The sequence below is a fragment of the Convolutriloba macropyga genome, chromosome 11 (assembly GCF_964194025.1).
Source record: "Convolutriloba macropyga chromosome 11, txConMacr16.3, whole genome shotgun sequence".
NCBI lineage: Eukaryota > Metazoa > Xenacoelomorpha > Acoela > Convolutidae > Convolutriloba > Convolutriloba macropyga.
The window spans coordinates 11,769,769-11,782,383 of NC_134478.1; the positions used below are offsets into that span (position 1 = coordinate 11,769,769).

Sequence of the window (12,615 nt, forward strand, 5' to 3'; positions counted from 1 at the left end):
TACAAATTCTCTCTGGCCAGTTACAAAACTAATTCTGAAAACTTTATGCCCAGTCAAAAATTTCGTCAAGAAAAGATTCTTGGCATAGACCCCCCCCTCCACCCCCTCTGAATTATGTGCAACCGCTGGAATTATGTCTGGACGGGCGTTTCTATTGCAGTATTAAATTGCTGTATTATTGCTGTATTAATATAATCCAATAAGGGGTTGATATCTTTCTGAAAATAATACTTCCAGCCATACGGAAAACTCAATATAATGAGTGGGGTCGGAACATCGGCGTGTATTTTTTGTTTCGGCGTGTTTTTAGTGGTTTTGGCAGGTTTTTTGCTAATCTTAATACGTTACTTGCAACGTTTTAATATTGTAAGGCATTATCATGCTCAAAAAGGGCATCGCCCAAAATTTCAAATTTTTTTTCGAAATTTTCACAATTTTCTATGATTTAGCTATGAACATCATGGGAATCAAAACCAGGATGTACAGTCTATTTTCAGAAAAAAAGTATCTATGCGAATAAACTGCACATAATGAGGTAGCAACATACTCTTAGGATACACTGAAAACAGTACTGGGCCGACGATATACAATTGGAATGCAATGTTTCAGTACTGAGATACTATGGGACTAGGGTCCGGGATTGTACAAGTCAACACTTAATATTTTTTGGTAATATAGATTAATCTGATGGTTAAGTACCATGTTTTAAAGTAATTGGCTGCAAAAATTTCAAGAACTTGTTTAAAAAAATTGCTTTTTAATTGCAAATACTATGATAATACATTAACCAGTTGAACTACATTGCGAGAAACTTACATGTAAATTGTCTACAGAGCTATACATTGTATTATTGGGGCATATTATTATTTTAACGTAGGTTATCAGCAATTGACAAAAAATAATCTCAAATTTGTAAGTACCCTTGTGATATTCATAGAACTTTATTAGGTTTAAAATTGAGACAAAAAATCTAAATATCTCACAAATACAGCGGCACGTGTCACGCTTTATGACGCAAAAAAACTATAACAAGAAATTTATATTTTTATCATTATGAACTGATTCAAAATGCTCGACAAAATTTCAAAGGAATTCATATTTGTTACATCAATTTACTCCACTTATAAATTATACCGGCTAATCGAATTAGTCTTTGAGGCCTGTTAGAAGGTTGACAGAGAACAACCTAATGTAAATTGTGCATAAGATAAGCTTGACATAGCTTGACAAGAAGCTCTACTTGTTCAACGTATACTTGGCTAGAGAAATGAAGCCTTGAGGAACAAGAAAGAACGTAAGAACGGGTTATAAGAGATGCCCAAGTTCGAGAGCTTAAGACCAGTTGGTGTAATTGGGTAGCACACTAGGCTTGCAAGTAAGAGATGCTGGTTCGAATCCAGTACTGGTCCATTTTCACAGTAGTTGCACCTGAATAGACCCCCTAACAGGTTATGGGCCCAGACCCTAGTCGCTGAGCTTAACCGCAAAAAGAGAGACAATATAGTTAGAAACTGTGAAAGAGAGGATGCGCAATTTAAGGGGGAGTGTTAGAAGGTTGAAAGAGAACAACCTAATGTAAATTGTGCATAAGATAAGCTTGACATAGCTTGACAAGAAGCTCTACTTGTTCAACGTATACTTGGCTAGAGAAATGAAGCCTTGAGGAACAAGAAAGAACGTAAGAACGGGTTATAAGAGATGCCCAAGTTCGAGAGCTTAAGACCAGTTGGTGTAATTGGGTAGCACACTAGGCTTGCAAGTAAGAGATGCTGGTTCGAATCCAGTACTGGTCCATTTTCACAGTAGTTGCACCTGAATAGACCCCCTAACAGGTTATGGGCCCAGACCCTAGTCTCTGAGCTTAACCGCAAAAAGAGAGACAATATAGTTAGAAACTGTGAAAGAGAGGATGCGCAATTTAAGGGGGAGTGTTAGAAGGTTGAAAGAGAACAACCTAATGTAAATTGTGCATAAGATAAGCTTGACATAGCTTGACAAGAAGCTCTACTTGTTCAACGTATACTTGGCTAGAGAAATGAAGCCTTGAGGAACAAGAAAGAACGTAAGAACGGGTTATAAAAGATGCCCAAGTTCGAGAGCTTAAGACCAGTTGGTGTAATTGGGTAGCACACTAGGCTTGCAAGTAAGAGATGCTGGTTCGAATCCAGTACTGGTCCATTTTCACAGTATTTGCACCTGAATAGACCCCCTAACAAGGCTTTCAATAAATATTTTTCATCAACTTGTCGCAGATCCCTTTTTAGCGCGTGTACAACTTTAAGCGTCATCCGGAACCAAAAAAATCCACTTTCATAGAACGTGGCTGTGACTTACAGCAATTTGAAAGCACTAAATATGAACAAGTGGTCCATTTATACAATGAGTTTAAAAACAAAAGGGGGATCCAGCTACAAATGTGAGTAAATTTACTCAAGATTTTCGTATCTGTAGAGGCTTTTAAGGAAGCTTCCCTGGGTGAGACTAGATGTTTGTCTTGCAAGATCTTACAAGATTGTTGCAAAAACTAGTTATCTTGCAAGATCTTGCAAGACGATGGCTATCTAAGATATTCTTGCAAGTTCATTTTGGTTGAGCTATGCTCTCATTGGCTCATTGGTTGTTACCGGCGCATAGTATTCATTTTGCTCCGAAATTCAAAATTCATTCTGTTGATGTTGTTTTTTTCACATTTAAGAAAAAATGCAGAAACAAAGTACTCCTCTCAAGCGGGTCTTGGTCGGGCATGTTCTAATTATTTGCAAATTTACCAGATTTCAGAAGAAAATATTGCAAGACCATATATCGTCCCGCAAAATTCCGCCATATTCTTGCAAGATATTTCGAGATAACGATTGGAAGTCGACTGTGGTTGTTTTTTAATCAAGTGCTGGCGTAGCTGGTTGCTAAACCATTTAGATTGAGCTATTTCTTATATTCAAATAAAGCAGAAGTTCGTGGTGTCACTAAAGTCAGATTAGTGCAAATTTTTGCAGCGTTGTACACAGAAATCTCATATTTTTTGACACACTTTTCGAATTTTATTACCTAATTTATCCATGGGGAATATTATTACTACGATTGAAACTCCAAAAGCTACACTTTTTTTGTCAAAATCACATCTTAGAAACTCAAGCAGAGTGAGGAAGAAAAAAGAGTTTGAAAAAAGTGAGAAAGGATTTTGTAAGTTATCAACTTAAAGTTATGATTATTTCAATGAGAACATATATTGCCATTTTCTATGATAAGGCCAGCGTCATTTTTTCAACAAAAAACCCGACACCCGGTTTGACCTCATAACTCATAAAATTATAAAGTAGCAACATCGTTTAGTTGCGTCTTTAGTAGAAGTAACCGTAGTAGTAGCATAAAAGAATAAAAACCTAATTAAAAAATTCAGAAAATAAAATCATTTAAAGTGCTAAAATACGGCAACAAATGTTTTTGAAAAGATATTTTTTGAAAATTGGGTAGTTGGTGTGTTCGAAAAGATTTTAAAATAACTTTTGCTTCCAGAGCAAACAAATTGCCATGTAATCTTGGATAGTTAAGAGGCCTGATGAAAAAGCTAGACGTAGTTTCGACTGATTTGCATTTCTTTGGGTTCAATATCAAGCTGTTGAAAACGAAACTGAAAAATTTCATGTCCTAGAATTTTCTTTAATGAGAGAGTTGAACTCTCTCATTAATGAGAGAGTAGAAGTTTTCTCTATGATAAAATTGGAAGCATACCAATTTTGTGTAGTTTTTTCATCTATAACAGAAAGGAGTTATAAGAGAAAAGTTCATTTCGACATGGCGGCTTACGATTCAAAATTGCGCAACAAAAATTATGGTCAAGACCGTATTTAATATCTGGGAGGTGTACCCCTCACAATATTTCCACCACTTCACCCAGGGTAGGATAACAACTTTGGGTCAACCTGACCACCTAAAATGTTCGGATGCCTCTAAACTGAGTAAATACCCTTACCGAACAGAGTAGAATATTTTTCCATCGGGTGCAAGTTTGACCAGTTTGTTCTCCTTAGTGATGTCATGAAAACTGGCATGTTTCTCGTTCACTATGAACGTGTCCGGTACCCAAAGTTCCCGCAGAAAAAGAGGATCCAGGCTTACTGAGGTGTTTGTGTTGAATTTGGAGAACTGCAATCTGGGATCTATCCAGATCTGACGCAGGAATACTGTCACTTTGTAATCCTGCAATCAAAATTAACAGTTTCACTCATTACACACGTGTACCTGTACCAAAAATTAACTTTAAGCAAAGTGTTCGAGAACTACAGACCAATAAAAAATGTTATTTATGAGTAAGTGTAGTCCACTGTTAAAATCCGGCTCGAAAAATTTTCCCGGGTTGAAGTTTAATTGATTTCATACAAGGATCGTACGTGATTTCATACTGTGCTTGCTTGATTTTCTTGTACAAGCCCAGTATGAAACCAAAAAATAATAAAAGACCTTGTATGATTGCAAAGAAAACATTCATGATCCTTGTTGATTTCCAAAAATCATATTTGCTCCTAGTATGATCATAGAGATTCATACATTTTTCCTCCCATTCATGTTATCATTTTTTAACAATAGGGGTCACCTGTGATTCTCCAGGATCACTATGTGATCTGCCATGAGACCCTGGTCTGCAATACTTTTCCGGAGTTGGGTTTGAAAAAAAACTTTTTGTTTGCAGATAAGTTTATAATCCGTTTCTGAATATGTATGAAATCCAAAGGTATTGCTGTAGCACTCCCAAATAGTCAATTGTAGACTGCACATGCGATCTATTAATTTTCAATTCCCCGTGACGACTACATTGTAAGGAAATGTTTGTGTGTCTTAAATGACCATGTGTGATTTACAGGAAGTTTTTTCAACTTCTATCGAAAATGAAGATTGTACTAGATTTCGGCTTTTAGAATTTTGTTTGATTGTCGTATCTTTTCCAGAAAAATATACGATTTTCTACTGACTACTAAGAAACCATAGAAAACATATCTGACATAGTATGAAATCAAGGAAATTCGTAAGATGTGTGACCCGGGTTCTGAAAAATATATAAGAAAAGCTCTGACGAGCGATGAATGCTTGACAGCGGAGCAGCGAAACTGCGCTGAATAATTGTAACAAATACGCTACAATTTTTTTTATTTTTTTAAGAACGGTGCTAAAATATGCACAAATTTAGTGATATTTACGAAAGAATTGTGTTGAAAGTGTGCATAAATTATGTATAAAATGCTATGAAGATGTGCTGAATTTTAAAACTTCCGGCCCTATACAAATTTTCAGCGCAGTCAACAATTTTCCTGAAAGCATGCTGCTGAAAAGTCACTGACGTCTCGGCTCGTGATTTCATTCAGAGCTACAAAAGTAAGCAAATTTACTCAAAAGATTGTTAACGCCTGCAATGCAAAATATATTCAAACTTGCATCATCATAGACGCTAAATTTTAATGTGAAGGTTAATCAGAGGTGTCCAAGATATTGATTTATCTCCTTTCGGAGGCTTTCCTGGTTTTGTGTGAAGAAATGTAATCAAGCAATGAATAAACGGTCAAACGATAATTGTTCCGACCCCTCTTGAGGGAGTAGGAACTATATACTCAAATGGCTTTTTTTTGTTCAGACAATTTTCGCCGATTGATATATTCATCCTAGAGAGTTGAGACTTGTATCCTTAGAAAGCTCGTCCAGCGTAGAATATGGGATTAAAACGAATTTTTCATTTTCGTTCTTTACAGGGAGTTATCGAGGTATGAACTTCTCAGAAAATAGAGTGAATTCCGTTGTTTTTTTATTCACATTTTCCGGAAATTTTGCCAAAAGTTTTGTCAATTTAGCTAAATTTTTTTTGAAAATTTTGAACAGCAGTGTTGTTGATTTTATTTTTAAAGACAAAAATATCGTCGAGCAGACTTATTTTTATTTTTTGTCAAAAATTTTTGCATAATTATTTCAAAATTCAGCATTTTTCATCAAAAACAGCACGAAATAAGCTTCTTTAGTCCACTTTGATTAAATTTGAAAGGAAGTAAGTCTCAAAAAATCATTAATACAATCTTTGTAGACTCAAAAGGGGGCTATTTCCTATTTCAACTTCCGTTGAGAGTGCCCTGTAGTTAAACCGTACGCAGTTCTTTGCTAACTTTACTCGTTGATTATCAAAAACGCAGCAATTATTTTAGATTTTTTTCACTAACAAATTATCTATATCAATAATAAACAAAAAATAAGTGTTCCCAATGGACGAAGAGCATTAGCAGGGCTAGTTTTGGACCAATCTCGGTCTGCTACAACATAAATAGAAATCAGATTGTAATCAGTGGGTCCTTTTTTATAAATAAAAATTGATCTTTTCTATATTAATTCAAGTACCAAACATTTAAAATCAAAACTCAGTGTTGATATGTCCAATTGACTTCCTAAGCACTTACAAATAAATGAATCTAAGTTTTTATTTGAAAGCTTATGGTCGTTTTGACTGTTGAAAAAATTGATTTTAAATAATTAAATGCTTATTGAACATTGCCTCTATTTTTGTCATATTTTTTTGTCAACTTGTAGCTTAGTGTCAGCATGGTTCCTCTTTCCACTGATTTGAAATTTCATCCCTATTACGGTTTAACTCCTTAAGTTATGGTTTTCTGGCTGTGATACTGCTAGAATTCAAATGTTTTTTTAAATTATTTTTATATATTTGACCATTTCTCAAGTTTTCCTGAAAGACATAGATGATGACTTTAATGGCTTCGACATTGCTTTCTGAAAGAATTTTTTTGAAATTTTAAATTTGATTTTAACTGTCGTTTTTACTTTGTCGCTTTATTCATATGAAATTTGCTGTGTAAGGCCTGGTTTTATTGGCTTTACATGGAAAAAAAGATGAGCCGATATTCTGATATAAGTAAAAAGCTTATGGCTTCCATGAATTTGAAAACAATTGTTTTCAAAAATGAAAAAAAAAATTTTTTAACTTCGCGTTTTGGTAATTTTTTAAATCTATTTGTTGCTGAATTTGTTTTTCCACAAAAAAAGTAAATTAGTTTTTGGTTTTTGTCATATTTGACGTTCTTTCTTCAGACGTAAGACATTTTCTGGATAATTGCAGGTGTCAAAGATTTCTTTTGGACAAATGAACGAACCTATTTAACTATTTCATTTTTTATTTAATGGCTTTCATGATTTTGGAATTATTTTTGTTTCAAAAAAAATAAAAATATTATTTAAGGATGCCCTTTATTCTTTTTTGTCTACTTGTACCTGGTCTTGTTAATGAGAGGTCACATACTATATTATCTGTGTTTGATGAAGACGCAATCGAACATACTTTGAGTGCCAAAATTTGGCTATACGGCTTCAACAGCGTTTTCTGTCAAGTTTTAATTAAACTTTTGATTGTTGTCATTTGTTGTTTTTTATTGCATAAAAAATTGAAAAAGGACAGTTCTTAATAACTTTCTATAAGAGCATTCCTAATCGTAAACCTAGGGGATATTTTAGCTGATTTCTAATGGTTTTCGTTATTTTGATATCAAATTCTTTTTTTAAAACAAATAAGCAAACTTTTAAACTTTACGGTTTTTGTTCTTTTATGTCTAATTGTTACCAAGCCTTAATATGGGCTGGTCCCATATCTTTTCTGGTGAATTACAAAAAAAAATTGTTTAGTTTCAGTTTTATCTGACGCTATATTGACTTTGTAATTAAGTTTCGTTTTTTATAACGCTCGTTTCGTCTTTATTGACATAAAGCTTTCGATGTATTTTTTAACGTTTGTTGTTGTTTTGTGATTTTGCTGTTCGTCTTAAATCGCTTTCTTAATATCTCATATCTCATCAATCTAGTGCATCATTTTTCACTCCACTGAGTTATTTGCCTTGGAGGCTATCTTTTCGTTCATACACTATTTTGTTAAAACAATTCTTGAATTTTCGAGTTTTTCTATCTGTTCCTCATTTGGTAGACAATTATGCCAAAAATTTGGATGAAGCGGGTCGGAACTTTATGTGCGATTGCACATTACCGAGCCTCTTTTTTTCTCTATTACTGTCAATTAAATGCGATAACCAATCAAAAGTCACAAATTATCTATTCAACCATCTATCCGAATCCAATTTTTTAAGGCAAGTTTTTCTCATTTCTAGTGATTCCCGCTTTTTGTTGATACTTTTTTTCGGAGATGTGGACTTATATAATTCTCCTTTGATCCTTTTAGTTGAACTGCAGTTCCAAACCACTTTTTTTAATTTTAAGTTTAATTCAGTTCCAGTACACGCTAGAAATATGTTATTAGTATGATGTAACAGTTATGCGTTTTCTAATCTAGATAAAGTCAGACATCTAACTAAAATACATTTACTATCGTTTGACCACTCTTCCTGAAAAAAAAACAGGAAAAAAACTTTTGTCATAATGTTAGATCCCTATTGAGCGTTAGTTTTTTTATAATTTTTTACTCAATTTGTCAGGATAAAATTAGCAACCCCCCACTGAAATAAGCCCCAAGGAAATAAAACCAACGGTAATAAACCCCCACTTCACTATTAAAAGATGTGCTTTGAGCGCATTTGGTCGCGCCTTGCGGGCCATACCGATGCGTTAGCAGCATGTGGGACTTGATATGATACTATCAAAACCAAATCCAATAGCCCGAAAAAAAAGTTCTACCCGTGGGGCTTATCTCGTAGACGCTGATCGATTAGACAGTTTTAGGACATATCTTTTTTGTGCTTAAACATTCACAAAAACATCAAAAATGATCAAAAATGAAATAATTTAAATTTATCGTCTAAAAAATTTGTTTCCTCTGTTTTTTAACCGTTCCGACCGAACCTCACACGCTGGTTAAAAAACTTGGGAGCTTTAGCCTTTTCCGACTAATAAAATTTTCTAATCTTTAGTTTTTTTGGGCGGTCAATATCACTGATTGCTACTTTATACTTTAATAGGAGCAGAGCCTTGACTCAGGATAAATATTGTTCGCAGGAACAATAAAAACGATCAAAATGTCATTATAAAATATGTCATTTGAAAACGGCTGCATCAAATGTTTTCAAAGTTTCCGAACTTGTCATGCTGTTTCAAAAACTTAAGATTCTTGATGGTATTTTTGTAGACAATTGTAATTTGCCGAGCTCATGATGCCAGTAGTTTAAACTGCAATTTTTGAGGCATTGTTGTGACTTTTGTGGACAGCAGTGACAAAAACTCAACACATCTTGTTGTTTTAAGTCTGTGTTGTCTACGGTAAAAAGTCGATATACGTTAATTGCAAACAAATTTGACGAAAAAGCCTCCATTTTGAAACGAAATCACTAGAAGCAAACCTTCGGCATGGTTACTTTTTCCACTGATTTAAAATTTCATCTCTATTACGGTTTTACTCCTTAAGATATGGTTTTCTGGCTTTACTAGATTTCAAATGTTTTTTTTTAAATTATTTTTTATATATTTGACCATTTTTCACGTTTTCCTGAAACAAATATATGATGGTTTTAACGGCTTCGACATTGCTTTCTTGAACAATTTAATTGAAATTTTGAATTTGTTTTTAACTGTCGTTTTTACTTTGTCGCTTTATTCATATGAAATTTGCTGTTTAAGACCTGGTTTTATTGGCTTTACATGGAAAAATAGATAAGCCGATATTCTGATATTAGTAAAAAGCTGATGGATTTCATGACTTTGAAAACAATTGTTTTCAAATATTAAAAAAACATATATTTTTAACTTCGCGTTTTGGTTATTTTTTAAATCTATTTGTCACTGAATTTGTTTTTCGCAAAAAAAGTAAATTAGTTTTTGGTTTTTGTCATATTTTACGTAGTTTCTTTTAGACATACGACACTTTCTGGATAATTGCAGATCTCAAGGTTTTCTTTTGGACAAATGGACGAACCTATTTAATTATTTCATTTTCTATTTAATGGCTTTCATGATTTTGGAAGTAATTTTGTTTCGAAAAAAAACAAAGGTATTACTTAAGATTGCCCCTTTTTTCTTTTTTGTCTAATTGTTACCTAGTCTTGTCAATGAGAGGTCACATACTTTATTATCTGTGTTCGATGAAGACGCAATCGAACATATTTTGTGTGCCAAAATATGGCTATACGGCTTCAACAGCGTTTTCTGTCCAGTTTTAATTAAATTTTTGTTTGTTTTCTTTTTGTTGTTATTTTTTGCATAAAAAATTGAGAGCATTCATTTCTATATGAGCATTCCTAATCGTAAATCTAAGGGATATTCCAGTTGATTTCTATGGTTTTCGTTATTTTGATATCAATTTCTTTTCTTAAAACAAATAAACAAAATTTAAAATTTACTGTTTTTGTTCTTTTATGTCTAATTGCTACCAAGCCTCATTAAGGACTGGTTCCATATCTTTTCTCGTGAATTACAAAATACTTTTTTTAGTTTCAGATTTATCTGGCAAGATATTGACTTTGTTATTGAGTTTCGTTTTTTATAACGGACATAAAGCTTTGGATGTATTTTTTAATGTTTGTTGTTGTTTTTTTTATTTTCCTGTTCGTCTTAAATCGCTTTCTTAATTTTGGCTTATCTCATCAATCTAGTGCAACAATTTTAACTCCGCTGAGTTATTTGCTTCGGAGGCTGAGGCTATCTTTTCGTTCATACACTATTTTTTAAAAACAATTCTTGCAATTTTGGGTTTTTCTATCTGTTCCTCATTTGGTAGACAATTATGCCAAAAATGTGGATGAAGGGCTCGGAACTTTATTTACTCATTTCTAGTGATTCCCGCTTTTTGTAGATTTTTTCTGAAATGGACAAAATTGAAAATCAAACAACAGACATTTTTTACGTCAAAGAGTGCAATCAAATCTAAGAGAATATAATAACCAAACCTATAATAAAAAAAATCATAACAAAATCAAACCTGCATCACATAAAAACAAAAAAATGACCTATACTTCTTTAGAAATGATATGTGAACTGTCTCCAATGTGACTGGTTAACAGGTCAACAAAAAGAGCAAAGAGGTGCAAAGTTCAAAAATATTTTTTCCAATTTTGAAAACAATTAATTTCACAGTTATTAATGTCATTAGATATCACCCGAAACTACAAAAATGTTCATTTATATCTACATAAGAAGCATTTGAGACATGCCTTTATCCAATGTGTAGTTGTGCAAAATTTCAATGACAATGGGATCAACGGTTATTGTTATAATTTAAAAAGAAACCAAAATTCCATTGAAATGTACAAATATAAAAAAATCTAACAATTTTTGAAATCTCGTAGTAACAATAGCAACAAAGCCCGGAAACAAAAAATTGAAGCTAAAATTGTCGTAAATTATAGCTCACTAGAAACGGGTTGTGATCAGTGTTTACAGAGACTAAGCTCGAAAAACCAAACTTACTTTTGAAAGCCAATAAAATCAGAAGTCACAGCAGACGTAGGATTACAACAAAGAGCAATGGATTAACTTTCAACACCTCACGAAGCGAATTAATAAAGAGACTAAATCACGAGCCCACAAAAAACAATTTCATAAAGAAAACAAAAAATGAACAGAAAAGAAAACTCGAAAATTTTTATTAAACTAAATTTTTGAAGCAATCAGTCACAACGTATCACCAAGCGCGAATAAATGTTTGAATCAATCAAAAGTAATTAAAATTTCTAATGAGAGATTTTAAGTTACACGGTGACAAAATTAAAAGCAAAAAGGAGCGGATGAAAAAAAGTCTTTCTTTTTGTAAAATTTAATTTGAAAATTATTAAACCAAACAGCTATAAACTGACATCTGTAACTATGTAGAGTCATACAATAAGTGGAAGCATTAAGAACTTTTTTCAATCCGGTATATGTCGTACAACAACGAAAATAAGGAAAATAAAAAAACCCACAAACTTTTGCGAGATAATTGTGTCTGAACCCAAAAAGCATAAACTATTAAAGAAAAATATCTAACACATCCAGTTACAATTTTTCCAACGTTATGAATTTGCACTACAATGTTTTTTTTCAATTGGAGTGGTCAAAAATGTGATAATTTGACAAGGAAACAAAATGAACTCATGAAAAATGCAAATATGATAAAAAAAAGTATAGGAAAAAATGAAAACGCGTAGTAACAAAAAAAAGAAGCCTTTAGTTTAATATAAAATCGTTACCAATATCAGTTTCGAATTCACAGGAAGTCAGTTTCCGCTTGTTTCAACTGAAACTGTGCCCAAAGTTGAGAGAAAGAAGAAACAAATAGTGACAAAGTTCAAAAATTACCTGACATTTTCGCAAAAAAGAACATATTCAATGTCATAACAGACACTAGAAAACAACTGAAAAAACTGTCTAGGTTCTTTTATTTTTTCAAAGACAATTTGGATCCTTGATTGCGGACAATAAGTCATTGAAATACAAAAATTATAAGAACAGAGAACAAAACGCAAGAAGTCCAGAAAATTTTCACGAAAACAATTGGTCAGAGCCATAAAGACCATGAGCTCAATTCTGAAACCAAAATATAATCTCGTTGGGTCTCTTTACTGTAAAAAGTATCTGTCATTACGTGAGCTCTAATTGAATTTCTCCACCGTAATTCATAAAAGACCATTTTTATAACCGTTTAAATTAAAAAAAAATTAT

The 12,615-nt window shown here is 32.9% G+C and overlaps 2 protein-coding genes across 2 annotated transcripts in view; one reads left to right on the top strand and one right to left on the bottom strand.

Annotated features, from left to right (window-relative positions):
• LOC142349040 (gamma-aminobutyric acid receptor subunit gamma-3-like) overlaps nt 1–12,615 on the top strand; it is a 184,635-nt gene that overhangs the window by 40,229 nt on the left and 131,791 nt on the right. The gene's annotated exons all lie outside the window — the stretch shown is intronic.
• The window catches only part of LOC142349687 (glycine receptor subunit alphaZ1-like), a 58,198-nt gene continuing 49,549 nt past the window's right edge, over nt 3,967–12,615 (bottom strand). Inside the window, exon 4 of the mRNA XM_075401417.1 lies at nt 3,967–4,197. Coding sequence (XP_075257532.1) covers nt 3,967–4,197 — 231 coding nt within the window. The remainder of the gene's footprint in view (nt 4,198–12,615) is intronic.